Source organism: Miniopterus natalensis, chromosome 11, assembly GCF_054644295.1.
Source record: "Miniopterus natalensis isolate mMinNat1 chromosome 11, mMinNat1.hap1, whole genome shotgun sequence".
NCBI lineage: Eukaryota > Metazoa > Chordata > Mammalia > Chiroptera > Miniopteridae > Miniopterus > Miniopterus natalensis.
Window position 1 is genome coordinate 19384158 of NC_142091.1, and position 13017 is coordinate 19397174.

General features: G+C 44.6%; 1 protein-coding gene and 1 non-coding gene across 2 annotated transcripts in view; both read left to right on the forward strand.

Moving 5' to 3' along the window:
* The first annotated feature begins 6861 nt into the window (after positions 1-6861).
* Positions 6862-13017, forward strand: part of TMEM123 (transmembrane protein 123) — a 35132-nt gene continuing 28976 nt past the window's right edge. Inside the window, exons 1-2 of the mRNA XM_087821577.1 lie at positions 6862-7088; positions 11584-11637. Coding sequence (XP_087677703.1) covers positions 6989-7088; positions 11584-11637 — 154 coding nt within the window. The 5' untranslated portion in view covers positions 6862-6988. The remainder of the gene's footprint in view (positions 7089-11583; positions 11638-13017) is intronic.
* On the forward strand, positions 10639-10779 carry LOC148091939 (small nucleolar RNA SNORA48). The gene has a single exon (XR_015715347.1). It is a non-coding gene; the product is annotated as a small nucleolar RNA SNORA48 (small nucleolar RNA).

Below are 13017 nucleotides of genomic sequence, written 5' to 3' on the forward strand. Positions count from 1 at the left end.
AGGAAGGGAGAGGGGGAGAGAGAGAAGAGAGAGAAACATCGGTTGCCTCCCGTATGCACCCCAGGGCCACAACCTGGGAATGTGCCCTGACCAGAACCAAACCAATGGAGCCACACCGGCCAGGGCAGTCTGACCTTTCAGTGTTACAAAGTCATAGGCCTTCTGACCCTTGGAACTGTAAACGCTTAACTAGATTTAGCTCAGACATCTCTCACGGGTCTAATAAGACAAACGCAAGGTACATCCTCTTGTCTCTTATGGAAATAAGTTTTCATTTATCTCTTCTACCTTTTGTATAAATTTGTGTGAAAATCTCTTCAGACTGTAGTCACTTTTGTGTTACCTGACATGCATGTTATTGCTGATAATGCTTACCCAATGTTAAAAGTATGTACTTTCCCTCTTCTATATTGTTACACAGGGATGTTTTGTTGGACTCTTTCTATTATATTTCCCCAACACTAGGATAATCCTAAAAAAATTGTCTTATCTATTCAACTATATTTCTTATCTCCTCTCCTCCCTCAGTCCAGGTAATACCCAAAATGCACTACTCCTGGGTGACGACAGACTTAGGTGACACCCAGTACTGCTCATTTACCCTCTTGGTCCACGTAGATATAAACAGATGATTATTGAAACTTTTTGTTTTTCCGAGGCTATCTCTGGATGCATTCTTGACAGAGGCTGCTAGAAGAGTTTCAGAAATGACAGAAGGACAGTGGGACAGAGTTCAGAGTGTGTGAGTATTCCAGGATATGGGATGTGCAGCTTCCGCTCACCCAGTTACTCGAGCCACAAACCTGAGTCAGTCTTAATTTCGCACCCCTTCAACCACCACATCCAATTGACTCCACGCTCAATCCGCATCCCAAATCCATTCGCTTCTTCCATTTTCGCTGCTTCTACCCTAGTTCAATCCACTGTACAACAGCCTCCTAACTGGACCCCCCGTTTCTGTTCTCCTTCCTCTTTACTGATGTAATCTTTTAAAAATATATAAATCATAACATGTCACTCACCAACTCGAGTGGTTTTAGATCATATTGAAATTAAAATAAATCCAAAGTTCTCACCTGAAAAACCCCAAACTTCTTTTTGTATTTCTCTGTCCTCACTCACTAAGCCTCACCCACTGGCCTTCTTTCTGTTCCCCAACACACCTCGTGGTTGAAATGTACTTCCCCCTGGTTTTTACATGGCTCTTTTGAAGGACTCAGTTTAACTGTTACCTTAGAGAGTGCTTCCCTGATTATATTGAAGTAACCGCTCAGTTGTTCTCTATCATGTTGCTGTGGTTTTCTCTGCACAACACTTATTTCTAATTGTTTTTTATGTGTGTATTTCCAATTGCTCAGTTGCTCAAAATTTTGTTCAGTGCATACATGCTAAGCCCTACTCCTTTATCTCCTAGATGGAAGACAAGAAATACAGAGTAGGAAACAAGACTCTAAGAACTTTATTTCAGATGATTTTTTTAACTTCCTCACAATAGCTGTTTTATCTCTTCAATTTCTCTCTTACGATTAGCAATGAAACTCTTTCTATAGAAAGTACTTATGTTCTGGGGCAGCTAGGAAGAATGGCCTGGGGACTTGTAACTAACATATATGAAGGCCTGAGGAAATAACACCAAAGGATGTCAGTGGCAGGGACTTTAAACAGGAAAGGAATGTAGGCTGAATCCTTGTAGCCTCCTACAGAAAAGAAAAAACAAAGTCAAAGTGGGAGCTGATAAATAACCTGGGACTTAACAACGGAAAGGCCCATAGGGCTTCCCTGTTCCCACCCCAAAGCCTCCAAACTCATATTCCATTCCCTTACAGTTTTCATAGCACAACGTAATCCTGCCTAGAACTCCTACTGAAAACACCATCCCCACCTCTCTCCCAACCAGATCCTTAGGATTCAGACACAGCTCTCCACTCCCTTTTTGAGAAGTTATTCCTTAAAAACTTAGTCTACCCAGAACCCTTTCTCTGCCCTCGTTTCAAGAGAAAAATCCAATTGTGAGGAGTTCATTGTTCTCTGTTTATTTTTGTTTGTTTCTCCTTTACTATTACTTGTTTTTTACCTGTTTTATTTTTACTTTTGCTCTTGCCTTTTTCTTTTTTACGAAATATTTGGTTTTTATATAAATAAAGATCATAACCACACTATTATAAGACAACAGTTAAACTCGTGAGTCTACAACAGAAATTGCTGGTAAACAGGAAACAAAGTTGAAAAGCCCATGTTAAAGTCAAACCACTGGGACTAATGGGACTAGCAGGTCAGGATTATAAGTAGCAACGAACGTTTCACTCAGTTCCTGAGTATCTCAAGTTTTACAGTACACATTAAAAATTACTCCTTCCATCAACACTGTAAATTCAAACTGTCAGATGTTTATGCATTTTGCAAGTTGCACTGATTGAATGCTTACATGGAAGTAGGGGTTAGAACATCTCCCAATTTGAAGTTTACTTTTGCTTTTGTGTTAATCCTAGCATCCTATATAGCACTGAACACAAAATAGACGCCCCATAATTTTTTTTGGATTAATTGAACAGATTCACACTCCAACGGAAGAAGTAAAAACTAGAAGGAGAGGGAAGAAGGTCCAAGAAACAGTGAGAGGGTCCAGCACCTGGGGGAAAGGAAGTAAAGGTTGGAAAAGGGATCGGGAAGAAACCCAATGAATCATCTTTCATTGTGAAGACTTAATCACAGTTTACAACACGTTGTCAGTCCGTTAAAGTGAAATGTGACAGGAAACCGGCAGAAACAGGGGAATGGCCACAGGCCAACTCATATTCTTTTGCTAAATCTGTCCACTGCCTTGCCCTATTGGCAGCTACCTCACAGGCTCAAAGTCAGCCAGGTTATGATTTGTTCCTCATGCACAAAGTGATTTATCAACAGACTGATTTATACACAGCTGTGGACATCAAGCCAGATAGGCCTTCCTCTGTCATCTCTTTCTTTTTAAATGAATCAGAATTTACTGCGGGATATGAGTAAGTTTCAATGGTAAAAGATGAAATCTCTGTATCTTTTGTACAGTCATAACAGAAGCAGCTTCTGCCATTCCTCTCTAGAAACCAGCTCGCTTTTAAAACACTCCCTGGGCATCTGTCATTTTAGGAGGCAGGTAGATCTGTGTTATTCACTGCTATTTCCCAGCACCTAGCAAAATAACTGGTATGTGTCAAGTGTTCAATAAATTTTTGGATATTGACTGATGGAATAAATGGATGAATCATGGTTCCAACCTCTAATCCACTCTCAGGTGACCTAAGTCAAAGACACAGACATATGAGAAATACAGGATGGATGAGAAAAGAGCATCGTTAAGGGAGTAGGATACCAGAATTTTGCTGTTCTGTTTATCTCCATCCAAAATTTATAGAAAATACCTTCTATATGATGGGAAATGTGTTAGACCCTCGAATACAAACATGAAGACCTAGGCGCTGGCTCCAATGGGTGCTTTTCCACCATCACATCTTAGCATCTGTCACACTCTACTGTAGGTATCTGTGTATCCGTCTTGCCACTAGACTGGGAGCTCTGTTAGGACATTGCCCACCACCTAGTAAGCACTCAATAAATAGCTGGTGAATCATCTAATGGAGATTATAGCCGCCTGAGGGGAAAAGGCACAGTCAGCTGTATAAAGTCAGGATCCTTAGTTGTGAGAAAGAAAAGCTGGCTCTTGCTGATGTAGTAAGAAAGGAGTATGAGGAAGATACTGGGTAGCTCTCAGAGTTGTTGGAGGGTGAGAGAATCACGACTAAAGCTAAGCCTCCAAAGTAATGCAAAAATAACAAACACACACCCGCACAAAAACAACACACTGCAGAACTCGCCCAGTGGGGAAACCGCCTCCATTGCAGCTCCCTACCAATGCCACTTCTGCATCAGCAGTTCAGTCCTGCAACCACAGAGAAACTCTGGTGCTGCTGGTGCTGCCAACAAAGCCAGCCCCCTCTGCTGCTATTCATTTCAGCAAAACTGGACGTGCCACACACAGCCTGCCTCCTCTGGTTGCTCACACCTGAACTTAAGTGTCACATGAATGAGCCTAACTGTCAGAGCTTGAGTCACACCTTTGAACCCAATTACAAGAGAGGCTGGGGATTCGAGTTCTCAATAAAGGAAAGTTTTTCAAAACATGATGAGTATCCATAAAAATGACAGATGTCCACTGTCCCATAGCAATATGTGATAGGAACTAAACTAGAGTTACGCGTTCAGACAGACTTTGGTTCTCACGGAACTTATATCCTTGCAGGAGAGACAAACAATAAAGCTATAAATGAGCATAATGATGGATAGCCCTTGGTGCCACGAAGACAAATAAAGCTGCGAGGTAGGGTATTCGGGAAGAGCTGTTCTGGAAAGATGAGCAGAGACCTAAATGATGCAAGGGGGCAGCAAGCACAAAGGCTCTGGGATGCCAACTGATCTGCAGCCAAGGGCCATGTCAGGTAGGCCCTCGCAGGCCATGGAGACACAGACCCTGGCTTTGGACTTGGAAAGGTGGCAGGGGAATGGCACGATCTGACATTTGTAGAAGGATCATACTGGCTGCTGCGTGAAGAACAGATTAGAGGGAAAGCAGGTAGAAGCAGGGAGACCAAACTGATCAAAGTATGAGCAGAGGGATTAGGGCACTAAAATCTGCCCAGATGGTTGGGGAGAAGGTGATATAAGAAGGGAATCTTGAGAGAGGAGTGAAAATTGCCCAGGAGAAGAGGTCAGAAGGGATCTTAGACAAAGGGAGGTGCAGAAGCAGGCACAGGGTCATGGAAGGCCCTGGTATATTTGCAGAACTTTAAGTAGCCTGGTGAGGTTATAGAGAGGGGTCCAGACACGAGGCTAGAAAAGTAGGGGAGAGCTAGACTGCCAAGGGCTTTCACGTTGCTTTTTTAACCTTTCATGTCACCAAAGTTCAGTGTTGAATGCAGTGATGGGGGCAGAGCCTGAGACAAAACTGGGGCTAGATTTTCCCCCAGAGAGTCCAGACCTCTCACAAGAGTTTCTAAGAGGGCAGAAAGGACACAGTTTCTTGCCCTTTTCACCCTTCCTCAGACTAGAGAAAACATGACCAACCCACGGTTCTGTGCTATTATTACCAAAGCGAGGCTGGGCACACCCACTCACATCCGAGGTACAGAAGTCAGACAGCAGAGAAGGTCTGAGTGTTTCTCCATCACAACCAGTCCCAGGAGAAACTGTCAAGTAGACAGCCTGCCTTCCATACTTTCTCATTTCACTTCTGCGGTCATCTCATGCTCCACCCCAGGTTCCCGGACAGACGTACGCTGAGCCTTAAAGGAAGCGTTAGATGTGGGTTGAAGAGAATGGACACGGAGGAGGGCATTTCAGAAAGAGAGAGCGATGTATGCAAATGCCAGGAACAAGAAAGCATCCCTGTCCGGGGTCAGCAAACCAAGGCTGGAAAGACTGGTTGAGCCTGGATTGCGAAATACTTAGGCAATGGGGTAAGCTGGGAAAGCAGCGGCAGTCACCAGAACAATTTAATCCTAAACCAGAGTCCCCAATTAAATCGAGTAACCAAAAGCTAAATGTGCGGTGTTTGCTTTTTGCCCAGGGTGGATGCCAGGGAGAATTTACAGGTTTGGTTGAATCAACAGATGGAAGTCTATAAATTTAGGACAGATTGCCCAAACGAACCTCCATGAGAGCTCATCTCCATATTGATAGACTTACCTGAGATCAGAAAGTACTATCTCACGTAACATATTTTTGGGAATTTAAATGCGACGTGGCCTTTATTTAATAAAATCTGGATCAGATGCGGAAAACAGCAGCAACATTTAGAGCCTTGCAGGTGGGGGGTTCGCTGTGATTTTAAGTGCCCTGGGTCCTTCTGTCCTCCATTTCAGCCAAGGGATTCCCACCCAGACCAGGACTTAACCTTTGTCCTTCTGCTGCACACAGGTTTGCTACAGGTCTCACTTCACAGTTCTTCGCAGAAACGACAGGCAGACTTGAGAAGCACTGCAAGTCAAGACAGGCGAGTAGAATTGGGCCTTAGCCAAAAACTACTCAAAACACGTTATTCCATCTGAGCTGGGACAGCAGACACCATGGAGAGAAGGGGACTGGGTTGGATTTGTGCCCCCTCAGCCTCGGTGGCCATACCTGCCTGCGAAACGCCACCAACTCTCCTGTTTCCCTCTGTCCCTGCCCACTCCACTAATCTCTTTACGCACCGATGAGTCTTTATCCAGAGACGCAGGCAACCTGTGGAAGGCCATGAGGTACACCGCGGGGTGCAGAAATCATGCATGTGTCACATATGAACTTAGGCAATGAGTCTGTCGATCACCACCCACCCCCTTCCCCGGCCAACTTAGGCTGGGTCGAGAAAGGAAAGCGCCGACGGCCCGGGACCTCTCGGCTGGAACCCCAAGCACTCAGAGTTTCTCCGGGTCACGTCCCCGCTTTGCTGCCCTCGCCCGCAACTGCTCCCTCTCACCCCCCCCCCCCCCCCCCCCCCGGCCGCACCCGAAAGCTGCATCTTCAAAGACATCCTTCCGGGCCGCGCGGGGCCCGGCGCGCTGCGCATCCGGACCCGCCACGGGGCTCGCGCTTATCGCCCAGAACAAAACTGCCGTTTCCGAAAAGAAAGGAAACTGCTCGAACGTTCCGGGCTCTCGGGCGCACCTCGGAGGGGGCGGTGGGGAGGAGAGTCGCGGCGCCGCGAGCCGCAAACCCCGCCCCGCGCCCAGCCCCGCCCCGCCCCGCGCCGCGCCGGCCCGCCCCGTCCTGGCGCCCGGGCTCCCGAAGGCGACGCGCGCTCCAGGCCCGGCTCCCGCGCCCTATTTGGACATTGCGGGGCAGGTGGTGGGCGCGAGGCGTGCGCGGCGGCGGAGGACGCGGGGCGGGCTCGGCTGTGCAGAAGGACCGTTCTCGCCGGCGCCACCGCCGCCCCGGTGGGGGACCCACGAGGTCGCTGCGTCCCGTCCTGAGAACAATGGGACTCGGCTCGCGAAGTGGCTGGGCCGTGTTCCTCGTGGGGACGCTGCTGATGCTAGCGCTGCTGAAGGTCGCCTTGGACAGCGACACCCCGCAGGGTGAGTGGCTGCCCCGGGGGGCCCGGCGACCCGGGGGCGGGGGGGGGGGGGCGCGGCGCCGGGCGGGAGTTTCCAACTTGGGATCCGCTTGTGCGAAAAGTTCTGCGCGTCTTACGCCGAACCCACGGGGCCAAACGGAGGTGCCTGGGGGGGGGGGGGTAGGGGGTCGGCCCCCCGCTTTCCTCGGGGCGCGTGCTGAAGTTGCCCGGTGCTTCCCCTCGGATTTTCCGCGCGCTGCGGTCGCAGACCGGGCGGAGCGCGCGTAACCTGTTGATGTCCGAAGGACGGGCCTTGGGCGGAGGGCTCGAGAAGCCGCGCCAGCCTCGCCCTCTGGCTAACGCTGCCTTCTGCACGCTGAGTAGGTGCCCTGAAAATATGTCTACCTGTTCCTGCGGAAACAAGCCTGCGGGTTCGGTGGGGGGACCTCTCAGGAGTCTCCCCGGCGTTTCGTCGTCTGATTGTGTCGTAGCAAACAAACGATTTATGTTCCCGCCCGCGCCCCGTTAGGACTTGGGCGCTAATGTGGCTGGCTGGGAGCTTTTGGGCAGCGCCCCCCGCCCCCCCGTGCTCAGGTGAGGCCTCTGCCCCGTGCTGAGGGGTGCTGATGGGTGCTGAGGGCGCCTGTTGCCCCTCATGCTCCATAAAAGGGCCCAGGCTCGCAGCAGCGGTGCGACCCGAAGATCACAGTTGACGATCTCAGGAGCCCACAATGTGGTCAGTAAGGTCAGGAAAGATAATTTTGACTTTTCTCTTGGGGAAAGGGGGTTTCCCTTTAGGCCCTTGGCCCTTTGGGGACTTTAAAACGACCTGTTTGGGTGAGGCCAGGAACTGGGATTGGCCGTGTAAATGACATTTTATTTGTAAACTGTTATGGAAGTCAGGGTAATGGTCAGTAAACTAGGATAAGTTGCTTTAAGGGACTCAAGCTTTTCCTGGGTTTAAATTCTATCCACCTTCTGTATATGTAGCCCTAGATTCGTTTTCTCCAGATAAAGAGCGCAGTTTGCAAAACCAGACTGTTCCGGCACAACACCTGCTTTGGCTAGAATAATCCGAGTGAGACAGTAGCAACTTGTGTTTGTTTTGCTGAAATGTTTTGTTTGCTTTGTTGAATTGTGCATGTGGCAAATTGGCTTTGCAGACCTAATTTTGAGATGATTTAACAAAAGGATGGGTAAATCATGTTCATTGTATTTTCAATATTATAAGATGTTTTATTGTAAAAGTGAACGCTCGGGAATGAAACAGTATATCTTGGTGGTAATTTTATACCAATAATTTTTATTTGTTACATCCTGAGAGTAAACTTTTTTATTGTCTCTCTAGTGACTTGCTGATTAGAGAAACGGGATGTCTTTGCTTTTTTCTTTTGCCTTCATAGATTTTTTTTGCCCTATTTTAATATTTACTACTTGTACTGTTTATTAATGTCTCACCAGAGGCTAGTGCTATTTGGAAAACTTGGGATGAATGCTCTACTGTAGGAAAGTCCTTTTTCATGAACTAGTATAACCAGCATAACCTGGAATCCATTTCTGCAGACGATAATATCATCTTGAAACTAAAGTAAAGGAAGGCTCTGTAGGTGATTTCTCAAGCAAGCAAGTAAATGTTGCCCCAGTCTTACTATACAGTGTGTAGCCTGTATAAAGTGTCCTTATGAAGTACAATAATATAGCTCATTTTTGCCAGACATTTTTCCTGTGTACCTCACCCTATGCTAATTGAGGTCTGTACCACATCCCAGCAAATCCTCACAGTATTATCCCCATATATAGATGAAACTGAGGCTTAGAAATTACCTAACTTACTCCAAGGAAAACAGCTAATACATGTTTGATTTCAGAGACCAGAATCCAAACTCTCAATTGACCATTTTGCCACATTGGGTGATGTTGGCTTTTCAAGTAGATAATGCTTAAATCCACAATATGGCCGTTGCCCAGAATATTGTGGGAGAAGATAAAAACATTACTGAAATTCTTCTTTTAAAATATCCTTCGCAGTCTGTTGCATAGTTTCATAAATATCCTCAGTTGGAGGAGGTGGAGAGACAGTGAACAAGTTAGCAAACAGGATAGAAGGTGGTCGAGCAGCGAGAGACATAAGGGAAAACGGAGGAGGGAGGAGGGGCTGTTAGTTAGGACTCTTGGTGGCAAGTGACAGAAACCCACCTTGAACAACCTTAGGGCAAAGAAGGGACTTCATTGACTCTTTAACGAAAAAGTCCAAGCATTAAGGTGGCTTCAGAAATGCTGTGTTCAAGAGTTCAAATAGGTTGCCAGGAGATGGCCATTTCCAGCTCTTTTGATTACATCTGTCAAATCTCAGGCAAGCCCTAGTTAAACTGTTCTCGGACTGCAAGGACTTTCTAAAGTGAGTCACAGGCTTCAAAAGCCACCATAATGGGTACCCAATCAGAAATGAAATAAATCCGTAGTGAGTCTATGCCACTTCATGAATTTAACTTTTTCCCCCTCATTGAGTGCACTATTCAGTTGAATACTTGGTCTCTCAAGCAAAGCCTTCTTGCACTCATAGTTGTCCACGAGTCTCTTAGAATACAAAAACAGTGCCTGCCCACAGCAGGTACTTCATACGTGTTTATTGAAAAAAGGAGAAAAGTTAGTAAAGCTAGAAAGAGTCTGTCACCTTTCTCAAGCAAAAAATAAAAAATGAGTTGCCAGGAAGTCATCCCTCGTAAGAGTGACGATAGCTGGGAGACAAAAACAGGAGATTCTTGCTGTAGATCAGACAAAAGGTGATGGCACATGATAGTGAAGATGAGTGAATGGATTCTGGGGAGGGGAGTACTGAAGCCATTTGCTAATGGATTGGATGGTGGAGTGAGGAAGAGAGAGGAATCAAAGGAGGACCTCTTGGTTTGGGGTTGGACATGCACCAGCTGGGAAGATTGGGGGAGAGCAAGTTTATAGTAGAAAATCAGCAGTTCCATTTTGGCACTGACGTGTACGGGCTTTGGAATTAAACAGCCTGGGCCGAATCCAGACCCTGTCACTTAGTAACTGGGTGGCCTTTTCTGGGCCTCAGTTCCTCTCACTGCAAAATCCTGTCTCAGAATTGTTGGGAGGGTTAGATGAGCTAATGCAAGTTACATGTTCCCCAGGAGGCCTGGCATGTACACAGCTCTTCATAACATTGGTATTTGTTTGATACCTACTGCTCAATACATCTGTATAGTCTACTGACCTTGATCTTTTCCAAGTTTAATCTTCACACCAGGTTTTTGTGTGGATTATAGTTCTATTAAGAGGAAGAAATTTGCACATGCAGTAAAGATAGATCCTTCAAACTTGTTATTGTTCACCTTTCTTTGTACTCTGAGGGTTTTTTGTGGGGGATGGGCTGTCTTTGTGAAAAGTTTACAGTAACACACTTGCTCTCTTCCCAGGTGGTGTATATATTTAATCTTCCATTATACAAAGACCCAAGATGAATAAACCAACTGAAAAATTGCTTAACTGAGGCATAGAATTCTTCTAAACCTTTTCCAAATCTTTAAGGTGCTAGTTAAAAATTAAGAGTCGTAACCCCCTGGCAGTGTCATGGAGACACCTGATTGGTGGTGTTGCTCTGTCAGTCAAGGGCAAAGCAGACATGCAGTCCTTAGTTCTTTCTAGCTTGATGCTTGTGCTGGTGGCCAGAGCTGTTTCATGCCTGGGGCACATAAAAAAAAAAATTGAGAGTCATACTGAGAAGACTTTCAATTAAAAGTTAACTTATCAAGGTGAGGGGGAATAACAGGTACAGACTTCCAGGTTTAACATAAATAACTCATGGGGATGTAACGTACAGCATAGGCAATAAAGTCAGTAATGTCATAATAATTTTGTTCGGTGACAGATGGTTAATAGACTTATTGTGATAATCACTTCATAAGGTATACAAATGTAGAATCGCAATTTATAAACCTGCAACTAATATAACATTATATGTCAACTATCCTTTAATAAAAAATAAAAATATAAAATATGAAAAAAATAAAAACATTTTAAAAAGTGAATTTATCATCTCTACATTGTATGAAGTTACAGGTGTTGGTGGTACAAGACCTAGGGGCACCCATGAACAGAAAGGGACACTCTCATGATGTCCACTCCACTCAGAAGAGCAGGGTTGTGGTAGCAGAAATCAGTTTCTCTCTCTTTTGTGTCCTCATGTGGGTGAATGAATTCTGGCAAAGCTAGTATATAAATAGCCAGTGGCAGGCACATAGTAAGTACTGTGTAAGTGTTTGTTACATAAGCTGTATGTTTTCTTCTTGAAAAACCAATAATACAGTTCCAGATTTACTGACAGTATGTTTCATAGTAACAGTAGCAAAAGTAGACCTTAGAACTTTTTGTGAAATAATTCACCCTCCCCACACACCACCACAATATATTGTCAATGTTCTTAGTTAAATATTAAATTTGTATTTATATATTTATTTTTATATTCATATTTATACTTATATTTTTAATTTTTTTTATAGGATCTTCAAGTGGAAAAACCACACCTGTCCAGAGCCCCGTTACTAAGCCAACAGGTGAGTTTAGAAAGGTTCAAGAAATGGATTTTCATCTGTCCAGAATACATAAAGTAATACCAGCCAGGAAAGTATGTGAAAGCTGGTATACTGACCTGTTCTAACCATCATTTATTCATGAATCCCTAAAGCCTACCTCAAGGGCTGCGCTTAGTAGGCATCAGTAAATGATATAGGATGAATGGTCTTTCTCAGTCTAGCAAAGATGTGAGTAAATTCTAAAACTAAAGCATATTAGAATTTCATTACTGCGTTTTGAAGCACATTTTTAGGTGTGAAGATCTTGCACTTTGCATGTAGATATGAAATATAAACACACAAGTCTGCTGGTCTTGCTGATGAAACAGGTCACTTTTAGCCAGTCAGCCATGGAAGCCTTAATTTGCCTTGGCAGACTCTTAAGTAGACCATGCTTACATTGCAACCATCAGACTTCAACCCCCCTACCCCCCATTTTGCTTCCCTGATGAAGCAATTGTTGAGACATTTTCACTGTGCTTTTAGTTTGAGACAAATGAATTTCTCCTTGGAATTCTGAGTTCACTAGCATGGAAAGTTATAGGAGCCAGGTTGATGTCTTAAATATCAGTAGTAAACCATCAGGGCACGTTTCTTGTAAGCAGTATCTAGGTTATCTTTCTGTTGTCCTTATTCAGAGTTGACTGAGGTAGGAACTAGGAAAAAGGGACACAGATCCTATCACTAGACTTATTTTCTCTAGTTTTATTCAACAAATATTATTGAGTGTCTCTAATGTGCTGACATGTTCTAGATGCTATGGATACAAAATGGATCAAGCCCTAGTTTCTCGAAGTTTTTTGTTGTGTTTTGTTTTAGGGGGAGGGGTGTTTGTTTCATTTTCACTGTGGAAAAGTATATATAACATTTATGATGTTAGCCATTTTTAAATGTACAGTTCAGTGGCGTTAGGTACATTCACATTGTTGTGCAACTCTGTGGAGGTTTTATTCTGATGGGTGTCCCAGTGCTCCAGGTAGTTAATATTCTTCATTTACCTCCATGAGTTTGATTATCTGTGCCTTTTTCCTACTGGCTGCTGGCTGATATACTTTTATTTCAGAATATACTTTTATTTCAGTTTTAGTAATTCTGCAGAACATTTTTTTTATTGGAGGGGAAGACTAGATAGATTACCCAAAAATGTAATAATGATTATTGTTGGGCAGTTCAGGGGGGTTTTCTTAACGCTGTTTATTAAATTCTTAGGTGTCTTTTCCTATTGACCTTTATTAACTCTAATTCTGTACTGGAGAACATCCTGAAACTAGGGTGTGGTCTTAACTTTAAAAAAAACACTTTTCAGCCAAGATACATCACTACTGATATCAACTATCAACAGTTGGTAAAGATCAGCACATA